Here is a 26,861-nt window from a genome sequence, read left to right on the forward strand (position 1 = left end):
ATTGACCGCACCATAACAAACAGCGCAGTCTATTTTCTCCACACGCAAACCGCAACCAAAAAGCCGCTCATAGCCACAAATAATGCTCAGAACAGCACCAAACGTCATCAACAGGGTCCCAGCCCATAATACTATGGCTATGACTGTGGTTATTAGAGGAGGATGATTGTTATCTGTGTATTGTATGTGTATGTGTTTGAATGTGTGATGAGAGTGAGAGAGAGTGTATGTGCTGTTAGTCCCTATTGTGCACTTTATGATTTGGCGCTCCTGTTTCCCTGCTTTTATTAGTGCATTCTGTCAATTTTTTAAAAATATTATGGTTATTATGTCCTATTTCAATTAATCTTAATATTGTATCTGTTCCCACTTTACCTGCCCAGGGACTACAGGCGTAAATTAGCAATTGTTGCTATAACCTGGCTCAAAGCATCTCTTCTTGTTTTACAAGATTAATGTTTTTTGTGCATTGTCCCCCGTTTTAAATAAATAAATTCATTCATTCATTCATTAATACGAGGCATCAAACATCTGTTAGCTTAGCCTGGTTTCTATTGAAAAGAGCCGAAAACAACTCACCCACTCTCCTCCAGTTATACGCTATGCAGCAACTTTCTGTGTCCAGCGTAGAGTCCAGGCACTGACAACACACGTCCGAGGCCGACTGGCAGCACAAACATCTGGTTTCAGCACAAACATCTGGTTTCAGCCCAAACATCTGGTTTCAGCGGCCACCGACAGCACAAACATTCAGTTTCAGCGGCCACTGGCAGGCAGTGACCACCAGACTGACCACTTTTCTCCTTCAGGTCCAGCACATAGACTCCACCGGCTCTCTCCCTCTTTCGCTTTACTCCTCCATTTCCTTCAGCTCGTCTTTAGTAAACTCGGTCTCAAACTGATAGTGGCGCCCATCGAAATGAAACCTGTCGTCGTTGTTATTCTCAAACTGCATAAACTCAGCCGTGTTGTCTCTCCTGTGATGTCGCCAACCCCAAAGATCAGTTTGTTTGGTTCAGATGTGAACACAGCAATCAGGCTTGAATGTGAAATGAAACCAGGCGGTCGAGATCTCTCACGAGGGGGCAGTCTGGTCTCATCTGGGCTCGTTTATATTCAAGCTCTGGAGCGGTTCATCCAACACAACTGTCTCAAAAATACAAACTAGCCACATAAACATGCTGCTGACGTCCAATGGTTCTCAACAACCGGCTGTGCTAGTGTCGGGCTGAAGATATAAACCTAGGACGACTCGGTCAACTTCCTTTTTCTTGAATTTGGGACGGAAATATACACAAACGACTCACATCAGGTCAAGACGCGTTGAGACCATGGTTCATGTTAATGCTGCTTGCATTTTATTCTTGCTGTTGTGTCGTGTTGTGTTGTAGTGTGTGTACTTTGTTATTGTTGTTGTTTGAAAGGCTGCTTGTGTGATGATGTTTTTATATTTGTATGTGCTTCTCTGTTAGATTCATGTTATTTGTTCCTGCCCAGGGACTACAGATGAAATTTAGCTGGTAGCTAATTCTGGTACGGCTGAGAGCCGTGCACTGTCCCTGTTAAAGGGACAACGAGGAGTTTCTATTTGGTTATAAAAAAGTCTGATATTAATGTGGATGAATCTCCGTTACCACTTGTTAATGGTCCATTTTAGATAAATCTATGGTTTTGTCTCTATGGTTATTTTGTTATTATTAGTGGTGGTGGAAATGCTGGGCGAGCCGACCAGCGTTTCTTTACTTTCGGTTTCGTGGCGAGTGATGAGAATAACGCCGCCGAATCTCCGTTTATGGTGGGAACTACGACGGTATGTGATCGTCTTCCAACCTCTGACTTTAATTCTTGATGAATGAAAACATGAGTCTGTCTTGACCCGGTCAAAGAATTTCATGGTGTGGAGGCTCATAAATGTAGTGTGGAAACACTTTGCTTTAACAAAACTCCTCGCTGTCCCTTTAATGTTTATCCTGGGTATCCTCCTCCTCCTCCTCCTCCTTTTGACCAATGAGGGAGCAGTTGGTTCGTGCGTGGCCTTTATTTACAACTTTGGACCGGTTGGGACTGTTACCATGTGAACACAAAGGATCGCATCGTTTTAGCCGCTGAATCAGAACAAAGCAGAAACGAGCCTCAGGTCTGAGTGTGGAGAACAGACTGGATTGAAGGTTGTTGTGTGAAGATGATCCAGCTGCTCAGTCGGACCGAACACAACCTCTAAACGTTTGATTCTTTAATAATACAATCTGGACTCTGAAAGTCTGCTGAGTTGAAGGGACATATTGTCCGTCAGTACAGAACCAGAGCCGAGGCCGTCCTCCCTCCTGTTAGAGTCGACCTCGTCTTTGTTATTCAGGGACCCGTCCGGTCCATTCATGTGTATCACAGCGTAGTGGATCGAAGCAGCAGCAGCAGCAGTTCAGGTTCTGACCTTTCCCTCCGTGGCTCCTCAGGATCTCAACATCTGCACTGCTCCGTTTTTTTTTTTTTATAATATAGTTTTTTGTTCCAAGTCTCCAAATGTGAGAGGCAGAAAAAAGAAAAAGAAATCTGTCTTTTATTTGAGAGCAGTGATGACATAAAGTGCAGCGCTGGCCTGCAGACACATGACCTTCTGTCACCACAACAAGGACGGCCGGGGGGGAGGAGGGGGGAGGGGGAGGGGAGTCTGCTGATGACAGACAGACAGACAGACAGACAGACAGACAGCAGTCGCCATGAAATCTACTGCTTCACTTCAGTTGATTTCACTCTGTTCTGTCATCGTTCATCTTATTATTTCTAACGACTCAGTCACACATGTCTCTTATTGAGAAGACTTAAATGTCAATTACAATTAATTCATTCTTAAATAAGAACTTGTTGATTCTGCCTGGTTAAATAAAGGTTAAATAAATAAATAAATAAAAATTTTGAATTAGAATTAGAATTAGAAAAACTTTATTGTCCTGCCAAAGCAGGAGATTCATCTTTGGTCTCACTTATAGACAGAACAGTCAGAACACAAACGCTTGCCAGCAAGGCTTACATGAGACAAAACAAAGTCAACAGCGGTCACATCACATACAGATAGTAAAAATAAAAATAAAAATAAAATAAAATAAAATAAAATAAAATCCCCTTTACTGTGTCTTGTTTATTATGCAGATGGCATTGGGGATAAAGGAGCCCTTGTAGATCTTTCATACTAATCTTCAAAAATTCAAGCAATTTTCCAAACATTTCGTACAAACATCCTTCTTATAAGTTCTACTTTTTAATCTTTTCTCACGTATTTCAGATTTCAACCCTTCTACTGTTACATGCTCAACTTTTAGCCTTCAGATATGATGTAGTTATTCTAACTTATTCTTCCCTTTAATAAAGGATTGTAACTGCTAACTACTTCTATATTATTATACTTTTACTCTTCAGATATTGTTTCATCTATATTAGTAATGGTTCAAAAATGTTTTCAAGCCGTCAGTTTGAAATATATTTGAGTAGACTTCAGACTTTCAATTTCTTCATACTAATCTTCAACAATTCAAGTAATTTCCAATCATTTCATACTCTTCATATATTGTTTCAACTCTTCAAGATTGCTTCAGCAGTTTCTTAACTTAATTCAGCATAGTTTCAACAATATATTCAGCTCATTCAGCTTCCAGCTTTCAGCATTCACCCGTATTTCCTTCAGGAAATGCATTTTCTATATATTTATAATGAATTATCTCTGAGGACGTTGTCTTTGTTTGTTTAGTTGTAGGTTCCCTGGTGCTATGAATCTTGGGATGGAAGATTAGATTTGTGGATATCTTTGTTTCTGATACTGTGACATCTCTGTCTCTTAGTTTCCTGTGATGTGTGTCGGTTTGTCATGATACCACAACTTCAGCAGTCGACACAAACAACTCAGACTTTACCACGATTCTCGATACTCATTCGACACCACCATAAAAAATGAGAATGATTAATTGTTTAATTTTTCAGTCAGAGTGTCGAACATCATGTCACCATGATGATTTTCTGGAAAAGGGGGGGTTAACCGCCATTCTGACATAGGCCTCTATTTGTCTAAATGGCAACACTTAATTTTCTATCAAATGTCCCATTATTCCGACAACTTTTGCCTCCTACAGTCGGAATGATGGTATTTTTTCTTTTTTTAAACATCCTGCCTTTCCGACAATTCCTTTAAACCCCAGTATGTAGGAATTCCCCCCATCTAGCGGTGCGGCTGCATATCTGAACGTATTCTTGATGTTGCATTCAGGTGAAATGGGGCAGACGTCAGACAGACAACAGACGCTGCATGTAACAGGATAAACAAGCGTCTATGTAAACAAGTGGTCTGACAACATGTTGTCATGGTGATGTGGTATTGTTTTACCGTCTTTCTCTGGTGGAGTAAAATGACATCCGGTTGGTTTGCCGACGGCCGTCTGCCTGACTGCGCCTGAATGCAACACCGGTGCCTCCGTCCTTTCTCACACTACACAGTGGTGACAGTTTTAACAGGCCGTTTCCGTGGTTACCTACGGTCATGATGCAACATGGCCACCTCGGTTCGGTGCGTCGCCCACTTGTAACAACTCATTCTCAGGTACCAGAAAGCTTTCATTTGTATGCAGCTGTGATTCCACTTCAGTGAAATACGGATTTATGAAAGACATATTTGATTTTTGATCATAAAAAGCCAAATAAGTTACACACTGGGGCTTTAATAGCGTATTTGTTTCCCCAAAAGATTTTACACTGGTTGGGTTTAATGAAGAAAGGAGTTGGTTAAGTTTAGTAAAAAGAGCAGGTAGAGGGTAGACAGGCCAGATAGAGAGAGAGAGTCCAGATAAGTACGAGGGAGTCACTTGTTGAGTAACGCACATTTCCTTGTATTGAAAGCCTTGTCGGAATAGCGGTATGTCGGAATGGTGGTATGTCTAAATGGTGGTATATCTAAATGGTGGTATGTCTAAATGGTGGTATGTCTAAATGGCGGTATGTCTAAATGGCGGTATGTCTAAATGGCGGTTTGTCTAAATAGTGGTATGTCTAAATGGTGGTATGTCTAAATGGCGGTATATCTAAATGGCGGTATGTCTAAATGGTATATCTAAATGATGGTATGTCTAAATGGTATATCTAAATGGTGGTATATCTAAATGGTGGTATGTCTAAATGATGGTATGTCTAAATGGCGGTATATCTAAATGGCGGTATGTCTAAATGGTATATCTAAATGGTGGTATATCTAAATGGTGGTATGTCTAAATGGCGGTATGTCTAAATGTCATGGCGACCCTAGGCGTGTGTGTCCTGATGTTAAACCACCTCTGTTTCCTCTGAGCTTCTGTCTCATGAGATCATTTAATCATCACTGATTAAGTCTAATGTCAGAGAGCTTTGACCTCTGACCTCTAGTCTCTGATTGGTCCGTTTGCCGTCCCGTGGTTTTCCTTTGGATCGTCTTTGCCAACAGTTGAAGCTGCTGCAACCGGCGCTTACTGAAGAGAAGAGTAAATGCTGCTTCACACTCAGACGTGACACCTCACACACGTCCGGCTTGATTTAGAAATGTCTGTGACACGTGTCGGCTGTGTGCGCTGGCATTTAGAGAATTACAGCTCAGCGCAGAAGGCCGCAGCTAAAGGTCAGGGATTCAGACTTTAAAAGGCCACAGATGTTATAAAACCTTCATGTATCCTGGTCCTGGTCCTGGTCGGCCCTGCAGCCAGCCTCCATCACCATCATCATCATCACCATCATCATCGTCATCATCACCATCATCATCGTCACGTTCATTTGTTTCTGCCTTTAACCACTCAGACTGAGTCACGAGGCAGCAGCCCGAGTCCAACAGGACGGTTTGTCATGCAGTGAGGAAATAAGCTTTAAAATGATTCCCTAGTCAACGTCGTACATTTGACTGTTTTCAAGATGTGGCCATTTGAATTATGGTCTTCGCTCTCTTTTTCCGATTGAAAACAATAAGGGTCCCTTAATTATTTGCCTTTATTTAACCAGGTCGGTCCCGTTGAGACCCAATGGCCTCTTTTTCAAGGGAAGCCTGGCCAAGACAGCAGCATAGAAAAGTTACTAGACTTACAAGACACAGAAATCACACAGCACACAGATAAATACATTACAAGATAGAAGCAACAGGACTAAAGGTTCGGATTCACATTAAAACAAGAACAAGTGCGGTATGAAGCTGCTCCAATTTCTCTCACACGAGTTTTCAAAGATCCAAGGTTGATCAGCTCCTTTAGCTTTAGAGTTTTCTGCAGTGCATTCCAAGCAGCAGGTGCAGCGTACTTAAAGCAGTGCTTAACAATCCACAGACCTTTGAGAGTTGGCCATTTATCAGCGCAAAATCCTTAGATAAAAATCCTTAAAATCCACTAAAAACACTAAAACAGACAGACACCTGACAGAGACAGAGGACATGCTGCCATCTTCGACTTGTTTTTAATTAACATTAGTTAACACATTATTAAGTATTAATATGTATAATTAATGCTGAGTAATGCATACATGATGATAACTAATCACATCATTATGCTTTATAATTTATGAACTAACTTTGAGTAGTAAACATTAAGTAACTGCTTACTAATAGGCTACATTAATTAATGTGTTTCCTAATGCTAAGTAATACATAATAATGATTGTTAATACATTTTTAAACAGTTAATTAATGCTTAATAATGTACTAACTAGCGTTAATTAAGGGACCCTTATTGTAAAGTGTTACCAAAATTCTATATTTAAACAATATAGAACGTCTTTGCCAGCGGATTGTGGCGTCTGTTCCTGTACCACGTGATTACATGCACCCTATACGGCCCCATGTTGTCAAAAAAGCACCATTCAATGACTGTTGGAAAGCAGAGAATCACACGATTCAGATGCAGTTCACAGCTTGTCTCCATCATAAACGCTTCAGAAGTTATTCAATGTTATGCTCGTCTTTAGAGGGTCAAAAGTTGCAAGTCAACTTTAATAGTTGTTTACGTGCCTTTTTTCAATGATCTGGACCATGAGACTTTGGGAGATTGTTTTTGAATGTCATTTCTTTGAAATTAGCTAAAAAAAAAAAGTGTTGTTTTTTTAATTGTTTTTCTACGTTATCAGCTGATTATCTAAAAAAAAAGAGCGTTGCGACTTTCGACTCATTTAGGGTTAGGTACCAGTACTGGAGACCAGAGTCTGGCTGAGACTGTGAGACTTGGAGGAGAGTTAGCTGGGAGGTTTCACTACAACATGAACAGAATAATAATAAAATATGCAGACTGAACCTTTAGGTAGAGCTCCGTAGAGAAAGACCTGCAGAGTTCTTTCTACATGTTTTATGAATTCACTCATGAAGCTGAAAGTCAGCCGGTGAAGATTGATGAGACAGAAGTTGAAGCAGTGGGAGTGAAGACGCTAAAGACATTTACAGACTCCATCAGGCAACAACAACACGGACATGAGAGCGTCACATCCATCAGCAGCGGTGACAGCGTTTATAACGAGCTGCTTCTATAACGAGCTGCACAATCTCTAATAGAATCATCTGTTATGATCCATGATGAGCAGCGTCGTTGAACAGTGGAGACACAGGGAGAGAGACAGCAGCTCGTCTGTCAGCTGGGGATCGAACCTGCTACCATGGAGCATCCAGCTAGACAGTCAGACAGTCTTAAGGTGGACTGGAGAGTTCATGGTTAAGGGGGACATATTATCCAAATGTCACTTTTTAAAGGCTCTCTAACCTTCTGGCCTCAGAATGTGAGAATTGACAAAATAAAACAATAATTTTCAGGTTTTACCAGCTGGTCCCTCAGTCGTCTGACAACCATCAAACTAGTTGTTTTGTTTTTTTTAAAGTTTTTTTTTGGCTTTTTTCCCTTTATTTGATAGCACAGTGAGATAGACAGGAAAGGGGGAGGCAGAGAGAGGGGGAATGACATGCAGCAAAGGTCTGCCCGACGCGGGACTCGAACCGGGGACGCCTGCGTTGAGGACTGTAGCCTCTACAGCCTCTACATGGGCGGCCGCTTTAACCACTGCGCCACGCACCGCCCCAGATCAAACTAGTTTTTGAATTGAAAAAAATAAATGAATAAATCCGGCATGAGAAAAAAAGAAAAAAAGTCAGGTGAAAAAAAAAAAGTCAGGTAAAAAAAAAATCCTGCATGAGGAAAAAAACAAAGTCAGATAACTGTTTGACATGCATCCACCAGTACAGTAGCCTATAAATCTCTCTGCCCCCTAGCAGCAGCCAGTCTCTTTGCTCCGTAGGTGGGTCTAGAAACGAGCCATAGGAACTTTTTGAGTCTGGAACACCGTTTGTGTTGACCAATCACAGCGCTCTATCTGTTTAGAGAGTCGTTGGGCGGCTTAACGCCATGACGACATACATTTTAATTGGCTCGTCAGGCTAACGTCATCCTGCTCTTTGCTCTGATTGGTCGTAGCGCTACCCTATTGGTGCAGAGGCAGTTTGAAAGACAGCCTTCATCCCGCCCCCTGGATTGAGCCGAGGTCTACCGCTCGTTGACACACTAGACATGTTAATGATGTAGTCTGGCTTGGCAGGCTACCAGTACAGGACAATAACAACAAACCTTTACGTCACAGCAGATTTTCCCCCAAAATCATTCGTCTAAACGTGGAATAAAAAGTGAGAACGAATGCTACTTTTGCGTTTTCTGTTCAGATGGTTTCAGTGTAAACGGCCTCAGTTTGTAGAAAAGGGGCGGAATGTCTCTTTAATGTTCAGTGTGATGATGTGATGATGGTTTAGAAACAAGACGAAGCTCCAGACGACGGTCGATCCCAGTAAATATTGGACTCATTAGTTAGGGCCACGGGCCATCGCACCGGGACAGTGCCCTGGCGTATTACTCCACGTTTTGATAGGTCATATAGTTTTTGATCAATCCCTGATCAATGACCATGATCATTTTTGGAGAAATTATGAGATTATAATGGGTGTGTATAGACCGAATCTCCTTGTTGTTTACATTCTACTTCCGGGTAGAAAACCAGCTGTAATTTGAATGAGATCAATAGTAACGAACCAGAGTTTAGCTATATATCATATTTTTCAGGCCCTATCACCGTTTAAACAAATCTGAAATGATTGAAGAAACATTACTATTTCTGTGTGTGTGTTTTGTGTTGCTATGTGTTGTATTTATTCAGTTTGGGGGAATCACAGTGTCTAGAAAGCATCAGTGGCTCAGCTGACAGGGACAGCTAACGGTAGCTAAGCTAACAGCGGTAGCTAAGTTAACACCAGGACGTCAGCTGTTAAAACCCTCCCGTTGTGGGACACCACATGAAACTACTCCAGTTAGCTCAGTCATGTTGGAACTCAGATATCCGCTGGAGAAAATATTTTTTCATGGAGCGTTTATTGAGTCACTGAGTTATTAAAGTTAAACAGCTAGCTAACCGTTAGCCCGGCTAATCTATGATAACCATGACTAATTACAAAAATGTGCACACAGAAATAGTAATGTTTGTCCAATCATTGGTTTTATAGACTTTACAAACATCAGATTTGTCTAAACGGTGATATAGTGACATGAAAAAGTAGATAAATATAGAGAAACTCTCGTCCGTCACTATTGTTCTCATGCTGGTTTTCTACCAGGAAGTAGTTGTAAACAACAAGGAGATTCGTCCTATACATGGGTTACAAAGTAAACTGGTTGGGTGTTTACATGCGCCGACGAAACAAGCGCTTCGAATGTGCCCGCAGCCATGAGTGCGCCGCAGAAAAACGACGGCCCGTCGTCTCTAGTCTCTTTTCGGCACAACACCGGCGGCGCACCGCTTCCTCCTCCTCCTCCTCCTCTCTCTGCATGAATTTTCGGACACCAAGTGGAAACAGAACTTCTGTATAACCTGCCAGTCCGTTATGAAATTTCTTGCTTGACATTTTCCCATATTACACGGACATTTTCACTTGAGTGGGCACGGCTCGTATGTGCTCAAGCGTGCGTGCGTGCATACGTACGTCAAGTCCTGAACGAACGCAGCCAGGGATCAACCCGTTTCAAGTGTATACATGACAGACAGATCTCTTTAGAAAAGGTTTAAACCGCCTTCAATCTGGTTGGAATTTCAACCGGTAATTGAAACAGTTTGAGGTGTTTACATGAAGTATTTTCAATCGGTTTGTTGTCCCAAACCTTTCTGAAACCGATTGAAACTGTCCATGTAAACGTATCCAGTGACCATGATCATTTTTGGAGAAATTATGAGATTACAATGGGTGTGTATTGCATGGAATGTTCGTGTCAGAGTGCGTGACATCATCGGTTAGAGTGGGAGAGATGCCAGAAAAACTCCAGATTTTTTCTCTTTCCACACTCGGCCCGGCCACAATTTACACTCTACACACATAATTTTTTCAAAAATTTGTAGATAAACTTGTTCTGTTTCTCATCATGTGCTCAAAATATCAGAGAGACTTACAGAATTTACAGAATAAGCCTCTGAGTGCGGCCACGTCTGTCTCTGCTCCTCATTGAGTCCAATACAAATATTTTCTGAGAGAAGCAGAACGGCCTGATGTTTTAAAACTGCCAGCGTCGCCAAAATATTTACTGTAGAAACACCAAATCGTACCAAATTTTTCAGGAAGTCCTTAGAGCAACGTTGATCTGTGTTTTGTTCTGATAGGAGTTACCGTTTTCTCACCCTAAGCCTAAATGTGAGACCGGTGCAGAGGCAGAAAATGGCTCTTTTTCTCCACGTTTCTGTCTGTCTCAGCCTGGGGGGGGCCTCTATTGCCGTGGTAACCACCTCGAGTTGCCGTGGTAACGTCTGTGATTCTCAGGCCAGAGCTTGTTAACTTCATAACCAATCCACCTCGTTCCTCTCACCTCCTCCTTCTCTTCTTCCTCCTCCTCTTTTCTCTCCTCCTCTTCCCTCCTCTTCTTTTTTCTCCTCCTCCTCCTCCTCCTCTTCTCTCTGTTTCCATATTGAACGTCACAGTTTGTGGGTTTTACATCAGGAGTTGAAGATTTAAACTCAATCGACTGAATCGTCTGATTCCTATCAGAGATTAATGTGGTGGCGGTTTCTCCTCTTCCTCTTCCTCCTCCTCCTCCTCCTCCTCCTCCTCTTCCTCCCTCCTCCTCCTCCTCCCACTCATGAGGAGTTTAAATAATCATTGAGTCTCGTCCTCTCTGTGATGCTCTCAGCAGATGCATGCTGGGAAACCTCTGAGCTTGTGACTGAAGGTCGACGAAGGTCAGGAGTTAGTTTCTCTCTCCTCATGTGAACCTGTTCAGAGTCTCAGAGCTACACTGCAAAAACTCTACATCTTTCCAAGAATATTTGTCTTATTTCTTGTCAAAACTAAGACTCATCACCTAAAAATTAACTTGTTTTTAGATCATTTTCACTTGTTTCAAACTAATTTTCACTTGAAATAAGTAGAAAAATCTGCCAGTGAAAGTAAGTTTTTTGTGTTTGTAATAAGGAAGAAAAACTTGCTCCACTATCAGATTTTTCTACTTATTTCAAGTGAAAATCTGCGTGAAAGAAGTAAAAAGTGTCTAAAAACAAGCTGCTTTTAATGTGATGAGTCTTATTTTAAGTAGAATGAGATTTGTTTTGACTAGAAATAAGACAAATATTCTTGGTAAGATTTTGAGTTTTTGCAGTGTGTTCCAATAGGAACCAATCAGCTGTTTTGTGCTTTTAATAAGAAAGAAAAACTTGCTCCACTATCAGATTTTTCTCCTTATTTCAAATTTAAAAAAAGCTTGAAAGGACTAAAAAAGTGTCTAAAAACAAGCTGCTTTTTAATGTGATGAGTCTTATTTTAAGTAGAATGAGATTTATTTTGACTAAAAATAAGACAAATATTCCTGGTAAGATATTTGATTTTTGCAGTGAGTGAAACCGATGAAAAGTTCATGTTCAGCAGCGACTCGACTTCCTCTCAGGAAGTAACTCTGTGTCTTCGTTCAATCATTGATACTCGGCGGCGTCTTGAGTCTTGATGGCGGCGGCGAGCAGCGAGAAGCGGCTGCTGCTGCTTCACTGGACGTCTGAGTGCTGCAAAGTGAAAATGTTCCAGCAGCACCCGGATGAATTATTCCTCATAAACACACGGAGCAGCAGCTCGACGGGAACGTCCTCTGTCTCGTCCTCGCTCCGCGGGAAGTTTTTCGCCTCAGACTCAGTTGAAATCTATTTTTCATCTCCCTAATTTTCTCTTTCCTGTGGATTTACACAAACTTTTCCTTCATGTTCCAGCTCTGGGGATGGGATGTCTGAGTCTTACATGGTGGAATATAAAAAATATACTGATGCACAATCCTATAAAACCAAATAACGGCTCAAGAAATTCATAAACCTTCCCCTCGAAATTCAGCTATGGATGGAAAATGTGACATTTTTCATTTTAAAGGAGACAATGTCTACTCCTTTTCCACAAATTAAAATAGTTCCCAGGTTTTTACACTGCAAAAACTCAAATATCTTACCCAAAATATTTGTCATATTTCTATTAAAAATGTAATTTCTTGTCAAAACAAATCTCATTCTACTTAAAATAAGACTCATCATATTAAAAAGTAGCTTGTTTTTAGACACTTTTTACTTCTTTCAAGCAGATTTTCACTTGAAATAAGTAGAAAAAGTTTTTCTTTCTTATTACAAGCACAAAAAACTTGCTTTCACTGGCAGATTTTTCTACTTATTTCAAGTGAAAATTTGTTTGAAACAAGTGAAAATGATCTAAAAACAAGTTAATTTTTAGGTGATGAGTCTTATTTTAAGTGGAAAGAGATTAGTTTTGACTAGAAATGAGACATTTTGACAAGAAATAAGACAAATATTCTTGGAAAGATTTTGAGTTTTTGCAGTGTACTGTTGAGGGCTGTGACTGCAGATGGAATGAATGATTTTTAAAAAAGAATTTCGGAACAATTTCTCATGTCAGGGCTTCAATACAAGAGGGACATTACAGACGAGCACTATGGAGGTATCTGGATGTTTTTTGGTGTGTCTTTTTGTTACGAAGAAAAGTGAGCTCCGTTCCCAACCGTCATATGGACATCATGCAGTGCTGCACGGAGCCCCGCTGTATGAAATTTGAATTTTGGGTGAACTATCCTTTTAAACCATCACAATTACTCCAAAGCTGTTTAATTAAAGCAGAAGTAAGTGGTCCGGTCGTTTTCGCTAATGCTGCGTTCCAGGCAGGCTTTTGAAACCGTAAATTACAGCTTCAAGTCACAACTTACGACTTTGTAGCGTTCCAGGCAACCCACTCGTGTTTCTCCGACCTGTTTTACCTGTGAAAGTCACTATAACGGCCACTCGTAACTTCTGACCCGTGAACTCGTACCAGATCGAACTGGTACCACTTCACGGTCGGAAAAATACGAGTTTCCTTGAACGCACCATAACAGTCCTCGTCCCTACGTCACCACATTCACGGCGTCCCTTGGCTGCACACACAGCCCTGCATGCCGTTCTCTCTCCTCATTGGATAAAAACTGTAGGATACGATAAATGTTTTCTCTTCGGCTCAGAGCAGAGCAGAGGGACTGACAGACCCGTGTTTCAGACCAAACACTCTATAGAAGTGATTGCTGTCGGAAGATATAACTATTTAAGACTTAGATTAACACAAATATATCACTTACTTCTGCTTTAATTAGCCTATTGTAAAACGTATCAGAGTTAAGCTACAAATCCTGCTGAGTTCCTCTTTAAATGATGATGATGATGATGAATGATCGGACCATCAGAGCTTCTTCCTGTTTGGTTTGAACTGGGTCAGTGCAGCAGCGTGTTGATCTTCCTCCTCTTCCTCTTCCTCTTCCTCTTCCTCTTCCTCTTCCTCTTCCTTTGGGCGCTGCAGCGACAAATGATGCAATCAAACACAAACGGCGCTACGATAGCAGAGTTCGCTGTGGAGTCGAGGTCAGTCGAGTCCTCGCTCTGGACCGAGTCTCTGTCACTTCAGCTTCCACTGAGTCTCACTGCAGCAGCACACACACACACACACACACACACACACACACACACACACACACGATGCATACAACACAATAAGATGTGCACTGCAAAAACTCAAATTCTTACCAGGAATATTTGTCTCATTTCTAGTCAAAACAAACCTCATTCTACTTAAAATCAGACTCATCACATTAAAAGTAGCTTGTTTTTAGACACTTTTTACTTCTTTCAAGCAGATTTTCACTTGAAATAAGTAGAAAAATCTGATAGTGGAGCAAGTTTTTCTTTCTTATTACAAACACGAAACACTTGCTTTCACTGGCAGATTTTTCTACTTATTTCAAGTGAAAATTAGTTTGAAACAAGTGAAAATGATCTAAAAACAAGTTAATTTTTAGGTGATGAGTCTTATTTTAAGTGGAAAGAGATTAGTTCTGACTAGAAATTAGACATTTTGACAAGAAATTAGACAAATATTCTTGGAAAGATGTAGAGTTTTTGCAGTGTGTGCAACCAGGAAATCTGCTGTTTTTTTTCTTTTGCCACCGGTGAAACGAGGAAGTAAAGAGGAGAGACTCAGACTCCTAGAAGCAGGAATCTGTGTGTGAGGATCATGAATGAATGAAGTGGTGAATAATGAGAGAAATGTAAATATTTATGTTTTTACAGTGTTTTTACAGTTGACAACATGTTTTCAGCCATTTGGTTTTGTTTAAAAACCAAACATAAATGTGGAAACGAAAAAAAAAAAAAAAAGAATTGTCTAATCAACCAAAGATTTTGCAGTATCTCCGGTTGAAGAGCCTCTGGGGTAAAACAATCATTTTTGTTAATTTTGAGATAATTTCATTATTTGGGGAATTTATTATTAATATCAAAGAAAAACTCAACTCAACTTTATTTATAGAGCTGAACCACAGCTGAAACAACGTGCTGCACATAAATAAGAATAGAACATAAGACATAAAACATTAAACAATAACAATGTTAAAACTATAAAACACAGAGTTTCCTGCTGGGTTGAAAAGCCGAGGAATAAAAATGGGTTTGAAGACGAGTTTTAAAAACAGACACAACTACAACACATTAACACAAACATGCCTGAGTGCACGGTGAAGTCAAGTCAAGTCACAGTTTATTCATAAAGCACATTTAAATTTAAAACAACCTCAGTCGACCAAAGTGCTGCGCAGTTATAAAAATACAATATAGTAAATTATAAGCAATATAATAAATATAAACAAAACAAGGAATAATAATTGTGACACAAAAAATAATGGAAACCAGCACTCGCATATAAAAAAATTGAAAAAAAAAACAGAAATAAAGTTTTATTGGGTAAAGGATGAAGTAGGACGCGTTTCAGCGGTTGCATATCTGAACGTATTCTTGATGTTGCATTCACGTGAAATCGGGCAGACGTCAGACAGACAACAGACGCTCAGGAAGGAAGGAAGGAAGGAAAATTTATTTATATAGCACCTTTCACAGACAGCAGTCACAAGGTGCTGAACACAGGGCCGTTGCTAGGAAATTCTGGGCCCCCTTAAAGAATACTAAAGTGGGCCCCTCCCCCTAACTTTTCCAGTTTTTTTTTCTTAGATTACATATGTATAATCGTTTTTTATTTAGCCTACTTTGTTTTGATGCTAATGCAGCATTACACTGCAAAAACTCAAGTATCTTACCAAGAATATTTGTCTTATTTCTGGTCAAAATGTCATTTCTAGTCAAAACAAATCTCATTCTACTTAAAATAAGACTCATCACATTAAAAAGCAGCTTGTTTTTAGACACTTTTTACTTCTTTCAAGCAGATTTTCACTTGGAATAAGTAGAAAAAAATCTGATAATGGAACAAGTTTTTCTTCCTTATTACAAGCACAAAAAACATGCTTTCTACTTATTTCAAGTGAAAATTAGTTTGAAACAAGTGAAAATGATCTAAAAACAAGTTAATTTTTAGGTAATGAGTCTTATTTTAAGTGGAAAGAGATTAGTTTTGACTAGAAATGAGACATTTGGACAAGACATAAGACAAATATTCTTGGAAAGATGTTGAGTTTTTACAGTGTACTATGAGTATTAGTCAGGGTCTTACACAGAATAAATCAGTCATACAAAGATTAGACTACTGGGGTTTTTTATGGGCCCCACTGGCCGCTGGGCCCCTAGAGTTATCATCACCTTTCTCCCCTAGACAACGGTCCTGCAGACGCTGCATGTAATGTTAAGGTAAAAAATGGCGATGCAACATGGCCGCCTCGGTTCGGTGCGTCGCCCACTTATGTATTTGTAACAACTTGTAACAACTCATTCTAAGGAACCAGAAAGCTTTCATTTGGATGCAGCTGTGATTCACCTTCAGTCAAATACGGATTTATGAAAGACAGGTTTGATTTTTGATCATAAAAAGACAAATAAGTTACACACTGGGGCTTTAAGAAGAACAGTGAGTTCAGATGCCACCGGCTGCTCCTCAGTACATCGTCATGGTCACGTAGAGTGAAGCTGCTGTGAGCTCAAGGCTCGTTAGGAAACAAAGGAAACGATGTCTGTGTGAGGACAGGAAACAGGGTTCAGTCTGGAGGCAGCAGCAACATGTGTTACTGTCCACGATTTTGCCCAAAAATAAAATCTTGATTTTCTTCTCTGAAAAATCGATTTCCGATTACGATTTTTTTGTTAAATGACAAACTATTTTGTGTGCTGTTGCTGTTTGTGTCTTTTTAAATGGTCCTAATGGACGGTGAGAGCTGTAACTATGTAGTGGAAAAGGGCCGTTGGTCTTTTTGGCAACAAAATCCTCGCTGGTCTTAGCAAAACGCCAACATGCTTGTTTCCAGTGTGTGGGGAGAGGAGAGCAGTGGGAGAGCGTGATGGGAGGAAGGAGGCAGCAGTCATTACCATAATTCAGCGCAGCCCAGATTCATGAACGGCGGCTTACCATAATTACCCTAATTAGAGTAAAAAATCTTCAAATTTTTACGATTTCAAAAAATCGACTTTTACAATTCCAAATAATCGCGATTACGATTTTAAATGGATTAATCGAACAGCCCTAGTCCATGCTGCTGTGAAAACCTGGAGGTCACATTGGAGCGTGTTGGAGTCCAGGATGTTGGTGTAAAACCAGGATGTTTCTACAACAGGGTTTATACAGGAATCTTAAAGTTAATTTTAAAACCTTTTTAAGACTTTTTCAAGACCTTCTCAATATTTTTCAACACCTCACCGCCACTTCAAGCTGTAACTATTTACATCAGTGACACTTTTAACTGAACAGTTTTAGTTTGTGATAAAGACTATAGACCACTATGATGCTACAGAATTCAAAATAGGCTGGGATAATAAATCAAAGGCAAAGTTTATAAAAAACAAAACAAAAAAAACACATTGCTCCACTCTCAAAAAACAAAAACAACAATCTTCTTTTCTGTTTTATGTACTGGTTCATCTTTGTTTTTTAATAAAATGAATAAATTCACACACTTTTACAATGTTTTTTACAACTCAAACTCTTGGACAGCTAATTCAGAAAAAATACCTTCAAAATGTAAGACTTTATAAAGTCGTGAAAAGACTTTTTAATACTTTTTAAGGGTCTTAACTTTCCCAAATCACTTTTTAATACTTTTCAAGACCCCGCGGATACCCTGTACAAGTTGTTGAGGTGTGAGGGAAGTCTGATGGAATCCAGACAGTGTGTGGTCGGGGTGTAACGGTCTATTCTTTTTTTAACTTTTATAACAGAAGATGGTTTTTATTTTAGTTTTACATTCAATTAGTGTACTGTTGTACCCGTAACCGTGACTTGTTGTGTTACCGTTACACACCTAGTTAGTTTGTGGCTTTTTCAGGGGAAAACATGAGGTTCAGTTTCAGTAGAGGAGAAGAGAAGAGAAGAAACTCACAGTCAGTCGTTAAAGTCTGGTGTGTATCGATCTGATTGAACAATCGACACATTACTGTAACACACAACAGCTCAGATAGAGGAGGAAGAGGAAGAGGAGGAGGAGGAAGAGGAGGCGTTCAGGGATCAATTACTGCCTCTTCTCTCTTTTTCTTTTATTAATGTGAATGTACGGTGTGATACTATAGCTCTGTGTGTGTCTGTGTGTGTGTGTTATTGACCGTTAGTGCTGCAGTGGTTGTGTGTGTGTGTGTGTGTGTGTGTGTGTGTGTGTGTGTTGGCTGCAGCTCTCTCCGTCCTGCAGAGCGTCTAATGAGCATGATGGGCTTAATAAGGTAAAGAAGTCAACTGTGCAAATACCAGAGAGTCTTATGGTAAAATCAATACACACACACACACACACACACGCTGGCTAAGTGAATTAGAGCATTACTTTAGGAGGAGTGTGTGTGTGTGTGTGTGTGTGTGTGGGTCAGAACGCACTGTAAAAGTTCACTTTTAATTATTCACTTTTTAATCAAATTAGATAAAAACCAGATGAAAGCGCTGCCAGTGGACGGGGATAAATCAGGCCCCAGTGCATGCTGGGAAATCCTCCAGCATTTCACAAAATAAGTCACATTTATTTAGAAGAAAAGCTTTTTGTTTTGAGGATATGTTCTGCTCAGTGTTGACAAAATACAAGTTTGAATATAGAAATAAATAAAAAAGATCTTATTTCAATTTAATGTTTTCAGAAGAATGTATAGCTATATGTTTTAAGTTCACCCAAATACAGTGTAGGTGGATCACATATTCAATATTGATTATTGTTTTGTAGTTTCACCATTTGACATTTTCAGCATCAGTTTCACTTTGGTTAATAAAAAAAAGACATCAAACCAACATGAATACAGAATATACATTTGAACAAATCTGATTTTTTAAAAGTTTTTTAAAGAGATTTCTGAATTGCTTATTTTACTTTTACTTTACTTTTAACTCCTCTTTGTCACTGAGTCTTATTCAGAACTTAAAATCTCATCTTTGTTCAACAGGAAAATTTTAAAGATAAGATAAGATAAGATAAGATAAGATAAGATAAGATAAGATAAGATAAGAAGACTTTATTGTCCAGTGGTTTAAAACACGGTGGAAATTTGCCTTTTGCACCTTGACATTCAGGAACAACAACAACTGGACACAAATTTCTCAAAGAAATTCTAGGAAAAGGTAAAGTTTAAAAAACAATAATAATAATAAAAAAGTGGTAAAAGTAAAAATAGTATATAGTAAGTAGTAAAAAGAGGATGAAATGAGGAGAAACTGCAAATTACTCAAGAATTCTAGAAAAATGTGGTAAAATTTCTAAAAAAAAAAAAAAAAAAAAAAATACGGGGGGCAAACAATAATACAAAAAGGTGTAAAATTTCTTTATAAAATAGTAAAAAGTTGAACAGAAAAATAGAGAAGAAACTGGTAAAAATTCTCAAAAAGATCTTAGGAAAAAGTGGTAAAACTTCAATAAAAAGTAGTGGACCCCCTTGAACCCTGTCAACACCCCCACTTTGAGAACCACTGACATTTATTTTAGTTAGATAGTTTTGTTGTACTGGGTATATTGAAGTGTTTATACTGAGTATACCTGAGTATCACATAGACTACACCACTGGTTGTTGTTGTTGTTGTTTATACCTGAGTATCACATAGACTACACCACTGCTGCGAAGCAACAGCAGCAGTTTCATTGGCTCAGAGCTTTTAGGATGGAGATCAGTTAACTCATTGGCTGCCAGCTGTTTTCAGAGCATTTTGACCGATCTTTAAAGACCCACAGAATATTGTGTTGTATGACTATGTAAACACTGAAACTACCCTGAGAAAGAGTAGACTCTCTTCTTTCATTAGGAAAAAAAGTTTGTTTCTACCTTTTTCCGTTCTTTAGTAAACAGCAGTAGAAAATAGGCTGGTTTCGCCAAAAACACCTGTTTTGTGACCAAAACATTGAGAAAAGGAGCTTTTTGTGGAAAGAATTACACATGTCGAGCAGAACAGTGACTTTGACGTTAATATTTTTTGCTTTAGTGACACCTCACACATCTGAACAGTGTTCTCCTTCTATAAAACAACAGAAACAATACTGAGAAAGGACTTTTTGATGACAAGATAATAATTTATGTGCAAATACCCACTAATGTCAGTGAAGCTGCTTTTTCACTTTTTTTTTTTTTTATTATTGATTTAAATTTTTCAACCCATATATATATACAGTATATATATATATATATATATATATATATGGGTTAAACAAAAAAGAAGAAAGAAAGAAAGAAACTGTATGAGTCACCCTATCATCGATATTGTTTCAGAATGGATTTTTTTGTTGTTGTATTCTTTGTGTTCATTTATTGGAAATAAAAAACATATATGAAAAAAAAAAGATAATTTATTTACAAATATATGAGTCTCTGAGCCTCTCTTCTGATTGGCTGACTGCTTTCTGAGTGATGAATGGAGCTTTGATGGAAACATCTCCAGTGTGTGGCGACTTTTAAATGAATCTTTGATGTGTAATGGCGACAGTTTGATCTCACGGTCCAATCAGAGCTCAGCGTTCTTCCTCTCTGACGCTCCCTCTCCTCTCCCTCTCTCTGTCTTCCAGCTTGGCGGCTTCGAAGGAGGCCGCGGCGAGGAAAGCCGCCTCGCCGATGCCGCCGTCCGAGTTCCTGGACAAGCTCATGGGCAAAGTGTCGGGCTACGACGCCCGAATCCGACCGAACTTTAAAGGTAGGAGTCGCCACCAAGACTCAGTCGGATAAGACGGGAATGTAGCCACACCTCAGGAATACTACTGTCTGCTTTTCCTCTAAATAACCTTTTTCCTTAAAAAAAAAAACAAAAGAAAAAGAAAAGGGGCGTTAGCCGAGATTTTCTCCTGTGAAGGTTTGTATTCATTTGTTTCAAAGACGAAGAAAAATTGGTAACACTTTACTTGAATAGGTATTCATCAGATTGACATAACACTGTCATAACCATGACATAACAGCTGTCATAAACATCAATGAATACTTATGACAGCTGTGGTTAAATGTCATTCGGTAAGTTATGTCACTTTTGATGCAAAGTTGACATTGTTTGAGATGTTTTTGTTCTGATAACTTGACATAATTTTTAAAGTTTGGCAATTATGTCTGCTATGACAGTTTAAATTGTCTTTATATCAAGTTGTCAGAACAAAAACATCTCAAACAATGTCAACTTTGCATTAAAAGTGACAAAACTTACCGAATGACACTTAACGACAGCTGTCATAAGTATTCATGGATGTTTATGACAGTGTTATGTCAATCTTATGAATACCTATTCAAGTAAAGTGTTACCGAAAAATCACATTCATTCATTCATACGTACGTAATTATTGGTAAAAAAGATCAATCAATCTGTTGCTGTGTGTTGTAACTGAACAAATGATGATCTCAACCTCTCAATCTCTTTCATTTGCCCCTTTGCAGTTTACAACAAAGGTAATTCACCCTGCGCTCAACACGATTATAGATTATAGAACTCAGACTTAGTCTTATCTCTCAGGTGTTACATAACCTCCCCCCTCCCCTTCCCCACCCCGCCCTGCCCCCCTTGAAGCCCCGCCCCCTGCCCTATGAAGCCCCTCCCCCTGACCCAGACTGTGAATAGAGAGCCGAAGCAGAAGCAGGAAGTAACGGTCGCCATGGGACCTCAACTCGGGAAAAGTCTCCATGTAAATGAACGGGAGTCAAAGTTTTATTTCGTGATCCGATTGAATTGTGCCATGAGAAAAAACTCTGTCCTCTACCTGTTTAAAACATCACGTTTCATGAAGAGAAACCAGCAGTTTGTTGTAAAACGGCAACGGAAGAATGTATTTTGTGTGACGACGGTCTACGGACTACAGATCTGGTGTCCCACAAAAAATACGTCACCAACTGAAACGGGAAAGGGCGGCATGTGGTGTGTGACGTCACCTACGCGACTTGTAGTCTTTCTGGTTATGGATTCTAAGGAGTTTTATTCTGTTTTCCAACAAACTGCTGATTTTTTCGAATGAAACGTGATGTTTTAAACAGGTAGAGGTCTTATTTTTTTCTCATGGCACAATTCAATCAGATCATGAAATAAAACTTTGACTCCCGTTCATTTACATGGAGACTTTTTCCGAGTTGAGGTCCCATGGTGACGTTACTTCCTGCTTCCGCTTCGGCTCTCTATAGAGTAATGACTCAGTTAAACCGTCACGGTGCTAGTTGGCTACATTCCTTGGTATCCACACGATCCTGAGTGCTTGTTTTGGTGGTCAAGGTAATGTGCCTCCTCTGCCACCAGCGTCTGCTACACACGACTTACTGATGATGATGATGATGATGATGATGATGTAATACTTAGCGACCTCTCCCTGAATGGAAGCCCTCATAAAGACACATGTCAGAGGTTTTCTGTATCAATCTGTGCATTAATAAGTTAGACATTGGAGAACTGGGGCAACCCTCCACATTCATTACAGTCTATGAATAAAACAGCAAGTTACAAAACAAAGAAAAAAAGAAAAAAGAAAAAGCAGTAATTGGAGCAGATGGAGACATCAGAGCAGCGTCCTGATGTGAGCCGATCAAACCGATCAAACCGATCGATCTGGGTGAAATGTTCCTCCGGAGCCTTGTTGCATGTTAATGACGTAAGGCTTCCAGAATGGATGTGAATAATCTCTATTGACTCCATCAGGTCAGTGTGTGTTCGGAGTGTTCAAAATGTTGCTGCCGTGGTCATGTGATCACATACAACAACGATTATAATGATGCACTTCACATTTATTTAAAAAAAAATAAAAAATAAATAAAAAGAGGCTGCAGGAGTTCTAAACTGTCGAGGCTTCACGTCGACCTCACACCTCCAGATCTGGACTATAAAGTTTATTTAATATTCTGTCAAAGTCGCTCTGGATAAACAGACGAAGAAGAGTTTTATCAGAATCAGAGCAGACGGACTCTGATTGGTTGATTTCCAATTGATGATCTTGATGCACGTTTTCTCCTCATAGCAACACAAAACGTTGTTACGGCCAAAAATGTAATAATTTTGGTCATCTTAAACGTAATTACGGCCAATAACGTAATAATTTTGGTCATCTTAAACGTGATTACGGCCAATAACGTAATCATTTTGGTCATCTTAAATGTAATAAGGCCAATAATGTAATAATTTTGGTCATCTTAAACGTAATTGCGGCCAATAATGTAATAATGTTGGTCATCTTAAATGTAATAAGGCCAATAATGTAATAATTTTGGTCATCTTAAACGTAATTGCGGCCAATAATGTAATAATTTTGGTCATCTTAAATGCAATAAGGCCAATAATGTAATAATTTTGGTCATCTTAAATGTAATAAGGCCAATGACGTAACAATTTTGGTCATCTTAAATGTAATAAGGCCAATAACGTAATAATTTTGGTCATCTTAAATGTAATAAGGCCAAACAATGTAATAATTTTGGTCATCTTAAACGTAATTACGGCCAATAACATAATAATTTTGGTCATCTTAAATGTAATAAGGCCAATAACGTAATAATTTTGGTAATCTTAAACGTAATTACGGCCAATGACGTAATAATTTTGGTCATCTTAAATGTAATAAGGCCAATAACGTAATAATTTTGGTCATCTTAAATGTAATAAGGCCAATAATTTAATAATTTTGGTCATCTTAAACGTAATTACGGCCAATAACGTAATCATTTTGGTCATCTTAAATGTAATAAGGCCAATAATGTAATAATTTTGGTCATCTTAAATGTAATAAGGCCAATGATGTAATAATTTTGGTCATCTTAAATGTAATAAGGCCAATAATTTAATAATTTTGGTCATCTTAAACGTAATTACGGCCAATAATGTAATAATTTTGGTCATCTTAAATGTAATAAGGCCAATAATGTAATAATTTTGGTCATCTTAAACGTAATTACGGCCAATGACGTAATCATTTTGGTCATCTTAAATGTAATAAGGCCAATAACGTAATAATTTTGGTCATCTTAAACGTAATTACGGCCAATGACGTAATAATTTTGGTAATCTTCAATGTAATAAGGCCAATAACGTAATAATTTTGGTCATCTTAAACGTAATTACGGCCAATGACGTAATAATTTTGGTCATCTTAAATGTAATAATGCCAATAACGTAATAATTTTGGTCATCTTAAATGTAATAAGGCCAATAATTTAATAATTTTGGTCATCTTAATCGTAATTACGGCCAATAACGTAATAATTTTGGTCATCTTAAATGTAATAAGGCCAATAATGTAATAATTTTGGTCATCTTAAATGTAATAAGGCCAATAATAGTAATAATTTTGGTCATCTTAAATGTAATAAGGCCAATAATTTAATAATTTTGGTCATCTTAAACGTAATTACGGCCAATAACGTAATAATTGTGGTCATCTTAAATGTAATAAGGCCAATAATGTAATAATTTTGGTCATCTTAAACGTAATTACGGCCAATGACGTAATCATTTTGGTCATCTTAAATGTAATAAGGCCAATAACGTAATCATTTTGGTCATCTTAAATGTAATTACGGCCAATGACGTAATAATTTTGGTAATCTTAAATGTAATAAGGCCAATAACGTAATAATTTCGGTCATCTTAAACATAATTACGGCCAATGACGTAATAATTTTGGTCATCTTAAATGTAATAAGGCCAATAACGTAATAATTTTGGTCATCTTAAACGTAATTACGGCCAATGACGTAATAATTTTGGTCATCTTAAATGTAATAAGTCCAATAACGTAATAATTTAGGTCATCTTAAACGTAATTACGGCCAATGATGTAATCATTTTGGTCATCTTAAATGTAATAAGGCCAATAATGTAATAAAATGTTTGAAATGCTGTAATAACTTCTTTTTTTTTAACTTATTATTGGTTATTACGTTAGTGGCCAAGTATAAAAAAAAATTGGAAATGTAATAACTGTAATAATGTAGTAGTAGTAATAAATCTTTATTTTCTCCAAAGGGCGATTCAGATGCATCCTATAATACCCAAACACACCAGACAGAAACAGAAAGTTGTGAAAACATAAACTTAAGATGTGGCTCAAAGCAAATCAGACTGTTCTATATACATTCTATTCTGTAATGTATCTATACAGACTGTTGTGCTGCATTTTATTGCATTAAGTGTTGATGATGTTAACTTTTATCAACAGATGAACATTAGCCACTGTGGCTAAACTCACATTTATACTGATGGTAAAACTGTCATGTTGATTGATGTGCACTGTCCCTGTTCAATAAATAAATAAATGAAAAAAAAGATAAAAGAAAGCCATAAAACAAACAGTGGGTATAACCGGACCAATAACAGGAGTTTGTGCTAAAGTGGCAGAATATGCACAATTTCTACATTTATAAAAAGGAAGTATTACAAGGGGGTATGGAATTAAAAACCTGGCAAAGTATGCACGATTTTAAATTACCTAAAAAGTACAGACGGATGCAAATGTAAAACTTCAACAAAGTGGCCGGTGCATTGTCTATTGCTGGTTTGTGGCAGCAGCCTTAGAGATGAATGAAGCTCTGAGCCCTTGAAGCCTCTTGTTTCACTTTATTTAGTTTTATTTCCAGACTAGAAGATGTGAATGTGTTACAACCAGGTTGTTGATAACTGACTATACTCTCTGTTTGCAAACACAGAGAAACAGCCAAGCAAATCACATTCACACAACGCACAAATGTTTCACAACTGTGACGCTGTCTTCTACCCTGAAAATAAAAAATAATAAACATACTGTATAGTGATACATGTATATTCAGAGTCAGAAGAGTTTATTAATCCCAAAAGGGCGACTTCATTTCTCCAGTCAGCCCTTCCATAATAAATAGTAGATATAAACTAAAAAGACAACAACAATAGATACAGCAGTGTACAAACAGCTTCATCATCCACACAACAACGTCAGCACCGACCGGTGACTCACAGTAGAAAAAGAACCAGGATCAGTGGGTTTTGCTTGTTGTTGCATTTTCTGCATTGATCAGCCTCATGACCAAAGGAATAAAAGAATAAAATAATTTACATAAGGATTTGTTTTGCGTGCAGGTTCATAGGAGATAAACCATAAAACCAACATATAAAAGAAAATGTATTATATTAAGTCAAAGATATCTTTATTATGCCCTGGGGGCAATTTGTTTTGCAGCAAGCAGCAAGAAACCGAAACAGATAACAAACAAACAACCAATAATACAAGTTTGGTAAAAGGTTCATAAACTATCTTAACAGAGGCCAAATATTATTTTACACATTATTGCAGTATCAGCTCCGGTTATCACAATCAAAAAGTCAAACGTTTCTTTGTAACACTTTGCCAATAACGTAAGAACCAGCAAAAAAAACAAAGTTATTACACTATTGGCTCAAAGATTTTATTACTTCATTGGCTTTATAACATTTAAAAAAGGCCAAAATGATGACGTTATTGTCCGTTATTACGTTGTGGGTTGCTGAACACTGTGGTGCAGCGCTGCTTTGATTCTGGAAAACCTGTGAAAGACCTGTGAGCCTCCATCATTGGGACCAGTAACACCAGTAAATCCTATAATTATATATCTATATATATCTATATTTCTATCTACATGTGTAATATTTTGTACACCGGACACACAGGTGAGCAGAGTGAATGTGCAGCAGCAGCTCCTATTTCTGATTGACTGCCGTGGAGCTGGTGGTGTTTTCTCTTTTTTGCTGAGCCCATGATGGTGTAAGCCATTCTATGGAGATCTCTAAGTGAGTGGGGTATCTCAGCTCATGAGATAGAGAGTTTTCACCGTGACTAAGTGTGTGTTATTAAAGCTGCCGCGGCTGCAGAACGGCCGAACTCCGCTCGTCCTTCCCGACCTGCCAAGAATCTGCTCGCTGTTTTTTTTTTTTTTGTGAGGCTTCGTTCGTCTCC

The 26,861-nt window shown here is 38.5% G+C and overlaps 1 protein-coding gene across 4 annotated transcripts in view; it reads left to right on the forward strand.

The window, feature by feature from the left end:
- Positions 1–26,861, forward strand: part of glra1 (glycine receptor, alpha 1) — a 161,746-nt gene that overhangs the window by 31,767 nt on the left and 103,118 nt on the right. For all 4 annotated transcript variants that reach the window (XM_085788938.1, XM_085788939.1, XM_085788940.1 and 1 more), the window contains exon 2: positions 20,514–20,638. In XM_085788938.1, the coding sequence (XP_085645064.1) occupies positions 20,514–20,638 (125 nt within the window). The remainder of the gene's footprint in view (positions 1–20,513; positions 20,639–26,861) is intronic.

This window comes from Trachurus japonicus, chromosome 10, assembly GCF_045865225.1.
Source record: "Trachurus japonicus isolate A0001 chromosome 10, Traja_1.0".
Classification (NCBI taxonomy): Eukaryota; Metazoa; Chordata; class Actinopteri; order Carangiformes; family Carangidae; genus Trachurus; species Trachurus japonicus.